The following is a 14,717-nucleotide window of genomic DNA, read 5'->3' on the forward strand; positions in this document are numbered from 1 at the left end:
AACGCATTAGTTACAACCCCCAATATACGTCTTCTCTTGGTCAGTGTTGTATGCACAGAACCAAGGCAGAGACTATAGCCAAAAATTCCAGGGCAAACGGGTATAATTAACATCCATAGGTTAGCCTAAAATATATACCACTAAACTAAATATTCAAAATAATTCAAACGCTTGCATCAGTAAACTAAACAGGATCGAAATCGTGATACTGACAGGCTGTTCATAGCAATGCCAGTATCCCTATTATTATCAATATTAAACATTGGGCTGCATTATAAATTAAACAGGTTAGGCTACCTTGTCTTTATAAAGATAGATTCAAAATAATATTAAATGAAAATGATAACACATTGCTATTAGGCCTACAAATGAATAGGCCTATTTATTTATTTCACCAGACTAGCCTGTCAGTGGAAGGCTAGCCTACTATCAACAAAATGTGATAATGGGCGTAACAAAAAGTTGACAAAATTCGGATAAGATTGTGCTTTCAAAGGTCTTGTTAAACAAAATGCTTAATGTAGGCTCATTTGGTGAAATTCATTTAAGAAATATCACCTACAGCTGTACATGTAGCCTAGGCCTAGTCATTGAACCATCATACATATTAACGTTTGTCTTTTTCTTTTTTAATCTTCGATAAGAATATTATTTCTGATTCAACAAATAGCCTAAGCCTCCTCGATAGGCCATCGCCCATCGCATATGCCTATGTATTACAAACATATAGGGCCTAAGCATTTAGGAATGTAGCACACACCCAATCCAAGATAAATAAAAAACTAAAATAATTTGTAATTCATTACTGTTTGCTTTATTGACAGAACACGTGTGCAATTGAATAACACATAGTTCCTCACAACACGAAATTATACAAATTCCTACATATCGTGGTCCACTGTAGGCCAACATCTCAAGAATAAAAAGAAAATACGTAAAATCATTTGACATAGGGGTAAAAGCCCTTACAACAAGTCATAAAATATACATCCAGAAGATCACAAGATGACAGAGAATGAAAATATAACAACAAGGATGACCTTAGAGTTGCCAAACTGCTACAAAGCCGATCCCTTTTCTCGCATACAGGCTAGTTTTCCCAACCAGAGTTTTGCAATATTACGGTCTATGCCAAAGAACTAGATAATATTTACCTAAATCAACATTTAAGCAACAATAGCTTATTTAGTATCGCTTAGAAATCATAGTATTTTTTTTCTTTATACAATTTCACTGTACTTTTAACAACACAAGACGTGGCTATAGGCTACATTAAGCATTAATCTTATAGGTAGTATTGTATGTTTAACTCAGTGTAAGAATAGGGGGGACGCGGTTTTCCCCTACGGTTTTAATATAATATCAGTCTCATGTAGTGCTCATTAGTCTTTTCACCGTCCATTCACCGTCGCTACTGGTCTTCATCCTCGTCCTCCTCGCCCCCCGGCGGTTCGGCTGCAGGGGAGCTCCGGCCAGGCGTCTTGTTCTCCTTCTTCCACTTCATCCTCCGGTTCTGGAACCAGATTTTGATCTGCCTCTCCGTCAGACACAGCGCGTGTGCGATCTCTATGCGTCTTCGGCGGGTCAGGTAGCGATTGAAGTGGAACTCCTTCTCAAGCTCCAGCGTCTGGTAACGCGTGTACGTCTGTCGACCTCGCTTCCTGTCTGCACCTGTATATAACAGAGGCAGAGCTTGCGTGAGAACACCGAACAGACAGAAATTGAGCGGAAACATATTTAATTTTTTCCTCAGCAAACTGAAATAGTAAAAAATTTAATGAAATCGAATGCTCTATCTAGATCGAATCTGTTTTTTGTTATTGTGAAAGAGTAGGCATATAGGCCATAGCTTGTCGTTAGTTTTTTTTAAAACTAAATAACAAAGCTTTGATAAACGTGCATGGAAAGCATAAGTGCAGTGGAAGGAAATGTTGTGATATTTGCCGAATAAATGCAACAATTGAGTTATATTTCTGAAGATGATATGATTCGAAGGATTAGTTGTGGAGAGGATATTGTTATTATTTACTATCTTCTCAGAGGTTAAAAGGCAACTGGGAAAATCTTTGTCATAGTTTGGAAATAATTACATTTCTGAATCTAGCTGAGCCAAATGTAGTGCATCTGTTGTGCTACCTCAGTAGTGGCCTATGTTGCAGAGCAAATATAAACACCTAAAAGTTACATTTAACGAGCTGTTCCCACTACTAATTTTAAGAGTGTACAGTAAACAGTTTTACAATCCCCGCAGGTATAACCGTGGGGTAGTGAGAGGGAAGCGGATGTATATGCCTGAACTGTTATTTTGTTACGGAATTCTAGTAAAAAAGTATCACTTATCAGAAATGTGTTTTTTTTCCATTAGTATTCTTGGTCAGATAGCGTTGACTGTATAGCTATAGGCCTACCACAAATCCTTAGTGTCATTTTGCCCTGGAATCCAGCAACGTTTCATGAAAATAATAAGAAAAGAAAAGTAATTTATAAGCAATATTTGTAATGAGATACTATAGGCCTTTACATGCTTAGTATTACCATCTTAGGTAATCTATAGGTTTCCTATTCCATCATATGCATAATACATTATATTTTGTAAAGTATCTAAACGAACTTAGCGCCACTTACTTTTCATTGACATTCATGGTGCAATTAATATAACTCTGTAATGCTATATGGACTGATATACAGTATCATTCCGTATCATTCAAATACAAGTAGGCTATAAAACCATGAAATCCAGCTGAAAATGCTCAGCTGTGTATTCATGCATTTCCCTTTCGCACAAAATACCTAACATTCCATTGCCTTGGAACAGAAATGGGTGTTTTGATGTGCTCAACAACATAACCTCCACCACACAACAGAACCCCTATCTCGTAATGGGGCGTAGGGCCTTCTCGAATAAACCTCGATGGCATATGAGCGAGGAGCAAAACAAGATCACTCCCTGTTGACATACACAAGGGGTTTTACTTCCAAAAGTTCCGCATACGATGCGAATGGGACGGGTCTCCTCCCGTTTCCGCTCAAGGCAGACATCTAATGGAGTCTGAGCTGAGCTGCTGCACTGTGGGGTTTTATTGCACGACGTGGTCACTGGTGTGGTTCTCATTTCCTCTCTGGCGACGTGTCACATTCTGGGTGAAACTGGCTCGAAATGAGACAGGAGGAGGTTTGGAGGTCTGGGGAGCCCGCCGAGGAAGGAGAGAGGGAGGGAAAGAGAGAGAGCGAGAGAGGGAGAGAGAGAGAGGGGGGGGGGGGTGTTCATATTGATTATATTTTTCTCTCCTATGGTGTCCTCAGTGATTTGTGTTTCAGCAGAGAGAAACGGCTTGGTTGGAATTCTTCTCCGTGAATCGCAGTTTTGTCAGGAGTTTTAACAAGGGCGAGCATTGTGCTCTCAGAGGCCCTCTAGTACGCTCGCGCATAGTCTACTACACACCCGTCCCAGTGTATAAGACATTGAAAGTGTGTGTGTGTGGGGGGGGGGGTTACTATCTATAAACTATATTTGATAAGGGTATTATTTATAAAGTGACATTTGCTTGAGGATAAGTTATAGGGAAGTGGGTGTATTTCCAGACCAAATATTTGCTTTGTTAGGCTGAAACATCACACTCATATAGGCTAGTTAAACAACTCATCTAAATTAAATTATATAAATTCATTGTTAGGCCATGCCACGCCGATGAACATGTCAGGAAAATATATTTTTTTAGCAAGTCTCATCTCTGAAAGATTGTTTGTGTGTGTGTGTGTGTGTGTGTGTGTGTGTGTGTGTGTGTGTGTGTGTGTGTGTGTGTGTGTGTGTGTGTGTGTGTGTGTGTGTGTCTGTCTGTCTGTCTGTCTGTCTGTCTGTCTGTCTGAGGACCAGAAGTCCTCACAAGATTAGTAAACAAACAAAAAGTTGACTAACTGGGGACATTTTGTTAGTCCCCACGAGGTCAAATGCTATTTCTAGGGGGTTTGGGGTTAGAGTTAGAATTATGTTACGGGTTAGGAGCTAGGGTTAGTTTTAGGGTTAGGGTTAGAAGCTAGGGTTAGGTTGAGGGTTAAGGTGAGTTTTTTTTGGTTAAGGTTAGGGTTAAGGTTAAGATTAGGGTTAGGGTAAGAGTATGGGTTAGGTTTAGGTCTAGGGATTAGGGAAAATAGGATTTTGAATGGGAGTGAATTGTGTCCCCCCACGAGGTTAGTTGTACAAGACTGTGTGTGTGTGTGTGTGTGTGTGTGTGTGTGTGTGTGTGTGTGTGTGTGTGTGTGTGTGTGTGTGTGTGTGTGTGTGTGTGTGTGAGAGAGAGAGAGAGAGAGAGAGACGGCCTGTCACTAGTCAACTTGAGCAATGTCTTGATTTGTTATATTTATTTGTGTATGAATAGTCTTAGCTATTGCAAACACCATTGAAGCGTATTTCTTTATACCAGGTGCCTCATTAAATGACACTTGAAAATCTAAATTAGGTTTTGGTGGCTCCTATAACCAAATTAGCAAGCGGTAGGCTGGCAAAGAGGGTCAGACATGCCAGGCATGAGCACGCTTCCATGAGGATTTTTTTTCAAGTACGCATATTTCACACAAGGACATAAATAGCTTACACCCAACTTGTAAATTTATGAGAAAACGTGTGGCAACGAATACCTGCTAGTAAATGTCAAAAGCCCTGCTAATGAGGACGTATCATTTTCAAAACGATTTATGATGTTGTACGTTTTACGCCAGAGGCTAACAAGAGAAGGGAGCACTAAATTGACAATTGACTGATAGGAAGTTTGTGGTAGCAGTAGCCAAGGCCTTGAGAGGTTACTGAAAATCATTAGACAAAAAGTTGTCAGACACTTTTTCACTTGAGCCGCGCGCACTGAAAGTTGTTGTTCCTTGATGGTGTGTAATTGTTCAGCCTCCTTGAGTGCGTAAAACGCACACCTCACAAACACAGGCAGGCGCGCGCACAGACATATACCACAGCTACACAGCCACTTACACACATTATTTGACAGTACACTTAATCTAACAGTGGCGTAACATGAATTGCTATTTTGTGAGCATCATTTTCTCAGACTAGATTTACTTGTTTGCTGGGTGGGCAGTAGGCAGCTGTAAGGCCCACTGAAACTATTCAACAAGCCAGTTCAGAATGTTAGACAATGGCGTTTCTATAACAAAACAACACAACCTAACATCGCAAACCAAGAGCTAACCAACTATTAGCATCGTATTATTTAGGGTGTTTGCAACATTCGGAGGCATTTCTGCGATACTAATATAAGCCAGTGAACACAGGGCAGGGACCAGGAAATCATGCAGAAAGTGACAACAGAAAGTGATTTCTTTCTACCCGAGGACGGAGTAAAATAATCCAACGCCCCCTCTCTCTGTTTTAACACAATACCGCCTAATGAATATTCAGATGTCTTAAATTATGGTTTTATTGAGGTCGTATAGCAATAAAAGATCTGCGCAGGCAAAGCGGTGTAAAGCATAGTTCAGGAAGTCGCTCTGGCCACTTCGCAACGACACTGTTTAAAGACCGTTTAGCGCAATTATTAGGTGGGAGCAAAGCCCCATTCCTTTCTCCCTTCCTCTTCTTTTGAAAACATACATTTTAAGCTCACGTACCTGAGCTTCTCATCCAGGGGTAGATCCGTAAACTGTCCTCGTTCTGTCTCTGCTCCGCCTTACCGCAGCTGGACACTTTGGACGGGTCACCACCGGAGCAAATCATGGAGAGGTCGGGGTGTTCAAAGTGGGAGCAGTGCATGTTCAGAGAGCCGGTGCCCAGCCCATATGCAGAGGGATACATGCTTCGGGTTTGGGTGGGCATGTTCCCTGCGTTATTGTACAGTCCCGACAGTGTGGAGGAAGAGGAGGAGAAGCCTGCGCCGCCGGAGCCCGAGACATAGCTGCTGGCGCCTGGTGAACTGGACGCAAAGGCGCAAGAAGTTTGCTCGGGAAAGACCCCACTTGGAAAAACCGAACTTGCAGCTTGATATTTGGAAAACAAAGCGTTCGCATAATACAATGAACTCATAATTTGACCGGTGATTTGTAGGCCGGGAGGTTTTACTGTCGGTTTTACGAGGTACTGTGATATATTACAGAATTACAGTCTAGATTTACACCAAAAATCACCCCTTTTTCCTCAGGGGCCACGTGACGAGGGCCATGTGATACAAACTCATCCAATAACAACAGGGCTTCCTACAAGCTCAGCTAATGTGGAAAAAAAGTGCACCACTGACCATACAAATAAAATACTTCAGTCTATTCACTGTACGCCGAACGGTAGGCCTAACTCCAATCAGGGAACTAACTAGAACAAACAAATCGATGGTCAATAGAATATATTATGTAATCACCCGGTGCACAATTGCGCGATGCACAATGGTAAAAAGGCCTGATCCTTACAAATATCCAAATGAATGTATACAGACAGATGTCCTCAACTTCTCGTTAGCTACCCCACAAATAAGAAAAACTTATTTGTTTGCATATTGATTTTACTTATCCTTGTCAGGGGTGGGATCTCTCAGCAAGTTCCTCTGTCTGTTATCCTGGTCTCTGCGCACGCAGCCTGAACTTTGTCCGTGGACCAGTGGTGCCCACTCGGGCCCGTTCTGGAAGAATTTCTGCTTTCGAGCATCCCTCTGTCGACAGCAACCATCTCCAGCACGACAGAGAAGCTCTGGACAACACAAGTACTTTTGCTTTTACGGAACAGGGGGGCCAGGAGCTGTCTCGAGTCGCCTCGTGCCACTTACCACCCTATCGCAGTGTTTGACAGGATTCACCTGGCGCACAGGTGCTTTTATGCACCCTTTTTTCTCTTTCCTTTCTCCAATAAAACTCAACATAAATGTGACTGTTATTGGAAGTGAAATGTCATCACGTTTTCTTCTGAAGTGGGTCATATGATTTAGCCAGCCTTTACAGTGTGGTTCCACATGCCACGGCCTTATCTACGTCAACATTGTGTGGAGATGAACATGTACGACACAATTCTGACCATGCGTCATCCTACATGGTTAGATGTATGCACCTAGTATCCATAAATAGTTATTGGTTTGGTGAAGGTTTTGATGCACTTGTGTCATTTTGGGTGAGATTACTAATTGGCTGAGTCAGTCTGTGTGGTGACGGTGGCTATTGGGATTCACACCTTGAGAGGAAATTAAGCAGAGAACAGCAATGATGTCACAGATCCTCGCTTGTAAACTTTATTGTGTCCTCTGTCTTCCGCCGTTTCCAGGTTTAGACAATAGAACAAAGTGATGAAGAACAATAAAGCGTATCATCAAGTCCCCACAAACTAATTCACGAGTAGCCTAGAGTACACATTCTGTTTAAACGAGGGGTCACATGACATCCTTTTTTATTTCCATTGTATTTTTATTCATTTTTTATTTTTTTGCACTGTGCGCATGCTTACCCAAATAAGGAAGACAACAAAATACCATCAATCAAAACGAACTAAGGAAGGACAAGTGTAAAAAGAGGATAGCCTACAGCATAAATAGGCAGTTTCATGTTGTTGGAATTCATTATTCTCTACATCATCATAACATTGAAGTGAGAACAGTAAAAATTGCACAATTTAACTTAAAAACTATACAGCTGCCAAGATAATTGTTAATGTCAAAATTCTAACAATAAAAATGTTTTTTTTTTTCACGATAAATGTTCCACAAAGAAAGGACGCTATTTTTAACACAATAATACTTTCCAACAGCAGATAAAAAGTACAAATGCTTCATTTCCCGTTCAAATGTTTCGTTTTGTCTCCCAACAACCACAATGTGAATGGTCCTGTCCTTTGTCACCGCCAGGAGACTTTCCCATCGATTGAATCAAACCTTGAACGACTAGCCAAAGACTGCCATTTTCCGAGACAAAACCACATGCTGGCTCCTCTTTCCTTATCGCTCTCGCTGCCTTTTCCGCGGTGCTGATTTTGACCCCCCAGTCTCCCTATAGCTTACATTTGCTTGGCTTTGTCGCAGTCTTCCCCGGATGAGTGTGTCCCCGCGCCCTGCTCCTTCTGTCGTTTCTCCTTCTCGATCTCTTCCTGCTCTGTCTTACTGCTGGGGAACTTGTCCTTGTTGTTTTCCTTTTTCCATTTCATCCTCCTGTTCTGAAACCAGATTTTGACCTGTCTCTCGGTCAGTCCCAGGGCGTGCGATACCTCGATTCGCCGCTTGCGGGTCAGGTAGGGGTTGAATAGGAACTCTTTCTCTAGCTCCAGTGTCTGGTAACGGCTGTAAGTCTGTCGGCCTCGCCTTCGTCCGGCAGCTGTTGGCAAAATGAGGGGACATGTTTGAAGAACACATACAAATAGCCATTACGAATAGCCTATACAAGTTCACAAATACGATCCTCTTATCTCCATCCCCAATATCCCCATAAGCAATTGTTATTGTCTTTCGGCCTACAGAGTGAAGCTATCAATTATAAAATCCACTCGTTTTTATATCCCAAAGGTTACTTAAACCTAGATTGACTTGAAGTGACTTATCAGCACTGCAATACAATTCAAATGATTGGATGTTCAATGTCCACACATTCATAGGATATGAAGTCAAATCCAAAGTAAATCATGTCTGACGCCCACACATAGGATACTCAATGCATTAGGTGAAGCTATAAAGCGCCTAACCTGTGGGAAATGGCCACCTTGTAGCGAAATAATCCCAGAGACCACTGTAAGTCGTAAAAGCGAGTAGTAAAACTTTAACCGGGGTGAGAAGTAAGAGAATCAGCTGCGGGCCAGCTCGCACACGGAGAGAAAAGCTTTGCTCTCCTCTCTATTCCCCTCTCTCTTGTATATGGCGGGGTCATTAAACTGTAAAGTGATTCGCAAGTTTTGGACACCATATAACCATAAAAGCACTGTCTCTCTCCTTTTAAACACAGGAAATGTACCTCAGCCCTACTTGCGGATGGTGTAAGGTTTAACATTTGATCCCTTCCCCTCTGTTTATGCATATCCACAAGCAGTGTTTCAGTTTTAGCTCTGACTTACATTGCGGTCTCATCCACGGGAATAACTGCGTTGGAGAGGGGCTCTGTTCAGTGCTCTCCGTCTCGTCCCCGATGCCACCAGCCGCTAGCTTGCAGTCGTTGTACTGGACCAAATCCGCGTCCTGGGGTCCAAAAAGGGTTTGCCTCTGGAGAGCGTCGTACCCGTAGAAGTTGCCCGGCTCGCCATGGCATGTTACGGCGCAGGGACTCTGTTGGTAAGGGGCACTGGAGAGCGTGGACGCGCCGTGGTGGTAAAATTCCTGGATTTGAGGGGGATGTTGGAAAGTTGCTCCAGTGCCTGGTCCATACACTACTGTGGGTCTACTCCCAAGGTCCTGCGCAAACCCGCACTCGTAATAATTGGGACGTAAAGAGTCTCCACTCTTGTATTTGGAGAAGAGAGAGTTGACAAAATATGAACTCATCTTTTGTTGTTGTTGGTTTTGTTGTTGTTTGTGATTATAAAGACTCAAGAGCTCGAGAGGAAGGCAATTGACGAGTTCTTGGGTAAAAAAAAAAGAACCCGAGCTAGTTCGCAATATATGGACCGATGTTGTATTTCAAAACACTCAATCTAAATAGCTGGAGCCACAATCATGCCGATTCCATAAAATCGTCTCCACTGAAATGCTCCTGCATCACAATTCCGGTATGAGGTGCCAGTTCACAAACAGTTTTCTGTGATTTACTCCGCTGCAAATGAGTTGTTTCATATTTTGCGGTGTCTTTTCACGATAATTTGCATCTATTATCGGGTCCTCATCTCATTGGCTTCTCGCATCCCACACGGACACTGCTCTGCTCTGCGGGCTTCTGATATGGAAGGAGTGAGAGAATGAAAAAGGGAGAAAAAGAGAAAGGGAGAGAGACGGAGAGGGAGCAAGGGACTAAGGGAAAGAGAGGGGGGTCGAGGGAGAGAGGAGGGGAGAATATGCGCATTAATATATTCAAGCGGGTAAGTTAATGAGAAATCTGCCGCTTCGCATCAGATCAAATACAGAGCACCCCCCACCCCAACGTACCCACTCTAAAAACCTCTCTTAAAGAGATTGATTTTTAGCATGTAGGCTGGCTAATGGTCAACCTAAAGGGATGCACATATAGCCTACTCATTCATTTCTAAATTCTAACGAGGTGGGTTCCTCTTTTTCGAAAATGTCAGGGTCGCCCTGGCAAATTGTGAAAGTACACGATGTAATTGGTATCAGTTTTAACAAGTCCTATAAATGTAATTGCAGTTCTAAAACAACTTGTCAAAGCCTCGGCACCAGCGTCTGAGGCTTGTTGAGAACAAATGAGGTAGTCAGATTTAACATTTTGATTATCGTATTTTTATAAATATGATATTCATAAAGATGTGATGTCTGGAAGGCGCGCCACTCGTGGTATAATGGAGAAAGTGGTTGTAAATGGTTTAACAAACTATAAAATGCAATAAACGCTGAGGCTGTTTGTTGTTTACACCTAGCATCAAAAAAGCTGTTAGGATTTTATGAGGTTCCACGACCAAAGCCATAAATGCTTCACTTGGAGCAATTTCACCGATACAGAAATATTCAAGTATTTCATTGTCATTTTAGTTGTGTTTTCCATACGGACTGTCATTATAGAAGCTGATATTTTAACCCCTAGACGTATTTTCTGGAATAACTAACGAGGGGACAATTTGTGGAAAGGTTGTGTTCGTTAATGACCTCATAAAAACGAAAATATTGTTAGGATTGGGACTAAAATCAGTTTTAAAGAGAATATAGACCTGTCTATACGCGATTGGTTTAAGAAATAGGCTGAACGTAGTTTGCATTTACTAAATGAAGCCAAGGAGGAGTGTCTTCAAGCATTTATTCAGAGTTCTGGTATTAGGACAACTAGCCTAGATAATTAAGATTATGATAACATTTCTTAGTTAGGCTATATTAGCCGATATATGACTTACATTGTAGTGTAGGAGCCAAACGAATTGTAACTTTTTGTTATTCTTGCGTTATGCAGTTTTCCGATATTATGTAAGATACAGGCCTATATGTTCAGGATTGTTGAAATGATGTGAGAAAATATCTATTTTATGTGCATTATTTTATTCCTAGTGTGCGTATGCAGGTATTAGCCCTGCTAGGCTACTGTCAAATGTAACCGTTGCCATTTTTAAAACATATTATTGACAAAGGAGACCTGAAGAACTGAATGAGGACTACCCTTTTACCGTGTATTTGGAAAACTATAAAATATATGTCATGTGAATGTCCAATTTACAGTAGGACAATTTGTCTGCCATGTTCATATTGTATAGCATGTGCATTCACGATAGGTTACGTTAAGGAGTGTCCTGCAATTGTAATAAAGGTTCTAACCCAAACCAATTAGCTATATATTAGAATTATAACGAACTTTCAAATTAGCTACACTGAATGAAATGTTATCCTTTACATATCAGGGGGTTCTAATGTAAATTCAAACATATTTCACAGCGCTAAAGCGTTACCAATGTAGAGTTGAACCCAATTTAGCGGCATTTTACATCTAGTATGACGATTTACAGCACGAGTCTCTTATTTCCATATTTCGTTACATTATGAAAAACATCAATATGAACAGCGTTTTTCGATTAAAAATAATGAATATAATAGTTGTACTACAAAGTATAACATATTGCAGTCGAATAACAATAAATCATAAAAACCTTCACAACATTCGGTTGATTTGAATAATTATTCCCAAAGTCATGGACAACAACTTTAAACCAACAGAAGATACATTATTTAAAATTAGTAGGCTATATAATCTTCTCAGAAGAGCTGTGCCCTCTATATAAGTGCTTTAGGGCAAATAAATTATTTCTAGGCTAATAACATTTCTGAAGAAGCAAGCAAATAGTTAAAATCATTGTCAATGCGCTTCTATTTCACTATCCAAATACATAGGCCTTTATTTGAAATCTTACCATAATATAGGAGAAACATATAGGCCTATATTAATCTTCTTGCCGCCATTCAAAATATCTTCAAGAGGCTCTCTTGGCCCACGTTTAGGTGGTGTAAGTGGCATGTCTGAGTTTTCTAAGGACTTCCGGATAGGCAGACAACACAGTGGAGGCTTTCTTTCGTGGACCAACATCGCCATCAAGAGGCCGTTTTTAGGTGTGCCGCAGGGATTTCAGATTATTACCAGTTTATGATTCTATAAAATACGACACATACACTCACATAATGAAGGTATTTCACAACTAAACAGTGAAAGTATAGGCCTTATTTCGAAACAAAAAAACAAAAAAAAAACATATGGGCTACAAGGGCTGTTCCTCTGGTTGAGTCTGAAGACAGTCTGAAGACATGTTAGTCTATACACAGGCCTAATGCCGTCTAGATTAATTAATATAGCTAAAAATGGGTAATTATGTAGGTCTATTTAATTGACAACACATTATCAATTGAGGAATATCTATATGTAGCCTATAAACGTATTTTTGTAAGAAATAATTAGCTGCCGTACATGGGCCTACATATTGTGGAAAATAATAGAACACATATTTGTTTCATTTCAGTTGTTACACTATGAGCTATCTACCTAGTAGAAAGCATACCTTGCATTTGATAATATGCAGACAACAAATTAAACATATAATTTGAGATTCTGTAAGGAAAAAAAATAAAAACACGAAAATGTTCAAACATTTATGTAACTTTGTAATCATATGGCAAGTGAGGTTATTCATTATTTCTAAAAACGAATGACGTGTAAACACGAGGGTAAATTATGCTTCAACCATATTCGAAAATAAGAATGATCCGAATATTTATTTTAAGAACATTGACTCAAGCTCATGCTAGGAAATGATCATTTCCATACTTTTGCCAAAGTTGATGGAAAAACATAATCAACAATGTGAATAGAAACACTCATTGACTACGCACATATTTGGGAAGTCTAGCTTGCCGTGATTGAGAAGTCAAAGCAATTTAGAGACAATATAATATTCATTTAGCCCATATGAGTTATGCGACTCCAAAAAATCTTCCCAGATGAAGACAAACTCAACCCCTGTCTGTATTCTCTGCCCCCAGGGTACTCCTGGAACATTTGTTCATATGATCTCTCGACTACATGGTGCAAAAGTAGAGAATATTAACTTATGGACTACAACCCTTGGCAGTATAACGTCATGATTTTTAATATGTGTACTTATCTAAGCAGGTCCTGTGGGTTGGAAGCGGAGGGGTGGGCATTTATGTTATTTCTGTTGGTTTTTGGTTTTTGTTTCACCTGTCAACCAAAAAAAAAAAAACTTTAAAAAACTTGCTCACAATACAAATCTGTATGAATAGAAACATTCATTGACTATGCACATATTTGAGAAGTGTAGCTTGCAGAGATTTAAATGCCAAATAAATTTAGAGACAGTATTATATACATTTTACTTATTACTATTCGTTCATCTCTGGTTATTATTGTTTGGCCTAATTGTAGCCTATAATTATGGTATTTTCTTTGAAAAGTGTCGTAGAGCTAGGCTAATTGTAGGCCTCATAGTGGTAGCAAATAGTGACGAGTGGTAATGATTGTCAAAAAGAGGTTGCAACGATCATAGTAATTTCAGATTTGGTATGACAATCTGGCATATGATGCAGATTTTATACATTTTATTTACTCTATCCAGGAGTTTGCCTTTTTACTCAATGAATGTCTGCAAAATCCGATCATACTGTCATACAACAGAATTACAAACTGAGAACATGGGAAAACAGAGCTTTAAAAAGTAACAGAGCTGCACTCTGACCATCTATTATAACCTATTCCATGACCTAACAATGTAAAGGTCTGCCACAAAATGGCCAGCCTAGCCTGGGCGCGAGGTTGTATACAGATTAAGGTTCCCCTATGTCAGACGTCTCGCCAGAATCTTTTTGTGGCGTTTTATGGCACTGCTGTAAGGCGGCCAGGATGCGCTCGGAAGTGAAACAAAGGGAGGCTGCGAGAACACTGGACTCCGGCGGTTCATCTGGAAGTCCAGACCTCGCCACGCAAGCCCCCCCACTCCTAGTGGAATCCGTAAACAACAAACGCAGCAAACAATAAACGACAAAACGCAATGGAACAACGTAAATCCCCAGTCTAGAACGTGGTTTAGGCCTACCCCACGACACCTCGAAACAGTTATTAAGGAGGACTTGAAACTTTTCATTCTCCCGGTGTTTGCTTTACAGCCGTTTAGTTCTTAACCTTCAGAAATGTATACCCTATAAAGTTTTATTGCAGTCATATTATTTTATTGCGGCACACCGCATTGAATTTTCTTTCTCTCTTTTATGACAGTCGGCTTCCCCATCTCCTCCTCCCCAAACGAAAGCCCACATCCTCTTTGCTGTTTGTTTCCTCTTGAAAAATACCATAACAGGCCCAGGATTGGGTGGTACAGAGCCGTAATAACCAATACTGACCCCCTCGCCTACTTAAGAAGAAATAGGCCTTTTATTCACATATGCTTGGCGACGCAAAAAACTTCAATGTCTCAGTTGCACATCTGCAAGCCAGTAGTTCTGGTTGGCCCGAACTTCAAGATATATTTTAATTACTACAGGCTGCAGGGATTCAGAGAATAACACCCAACAATGTTATTGTGCATTCAACCTCATGTAGCCTATATTCAGTTTCCAGAGTTCCGCGCCCATGTTGTTATTTTCCATTTCTGAAAATAAATCAATGAAACA

The 14,717-nt window shown here is 40.6% G+C and overlaps 2 protein-coding genes across 2 annotated transcripts; both read right to left on the reverse strand.

Annotated features, from left to right (window-relative positions):
- Positions 1-791: 791 nt before the first annotated feature.
- LOC139422183 (homeobox B7a) lies at positions 792-6,104 on the reverse strand. Its single transcript, XM_071173342.1, has 2 exons — positions 5,614-6,104; positions 792-1,671 (listed from the first exon to the last, which is right to left on the reverse strand). Exons 1-2 carry the CDS (start codon positions 6,023-6,025, stop codon positions 1,412-1,414), a joined length of 672 nt encoding a protein of 223 aa, XP_071029443.1. The 5' UTR covers positions 6,026-6,104; the 3' UTR covers positions 792-1,411.
- A 1,094-nt stretch (positions 6,105-7,198) lies between these two features.
- LOC139422184 (homeobox protein Hox-B8a) lies at positions 7,199-12,043 on the reverse strand. Its single transcript, XM_071173343.1, has 3 exons — positions 11,954-12,043; positions 9,014-9,899; positions 7,199-8,283 (listed from the first exon to the last, which is right to left on the reverse strand). The coding sequence occupies exons 2-3, from the start codon at positions 9,435-9,437 to the stop codon at positions 7,970-7,972; spliced, it is 738 nt and encodes a 245-aa protein (XP_071029444.1). The 5' UTR covers positions 9,438-9,899; positions 11,954-12,043; the 3' UTR covers positions 7,199-7,969.
- Between the last annotated feature and the right edge of the window lie 2,674 nt (positions 12,044-14,717).

This window comes from Oncorhynchus clarkii, chromosome 12 (genome assembly GCF_045791955.1).
Source record: "Oncorhynchus clarkii lewisi isolate Uvic-CL-2024 chromosome 12, UVic_Ocla_1.0, whole genome shotgun sequence".
Lineage (NCBI taxonomy): Eukaryota > Metazoa > Chordata > Actinopteri > Salmoniformes > Salmonidae > Oncorhynchus > Oncorhynchus clarkii.

Coding starts and splice junctions, on each gene's coding strand:
- LOC139422183 (XM_071173342.1), bottom strand. CDS start 6,025: ATGAGTTCATTGTATTATGCGAACGCTTTGTTTTCCAAATATCAAGCT. Junction 1,672..5,613: donor CCCCTGGATGAGAAGCTCAG/GTACGTGAGCTT, acceptor TGTTATATACAG/GTGCAGACAGGAAGCGAGGT.
- LOC139422184 (XM_071173343.1), bottom strand. CDS start 9,437: ATGAGTTCATATTTTGTCAACTCTCTCTTCTCCAAATACAAGAGTGGA. Junction 8,284..9,013: donor CCCGTGGATGAGACCGCAAT/GTAAGTCAGAGC, acceptor TTTTGCCAACAG/CTGCCGGACGAAGGCGAGGC.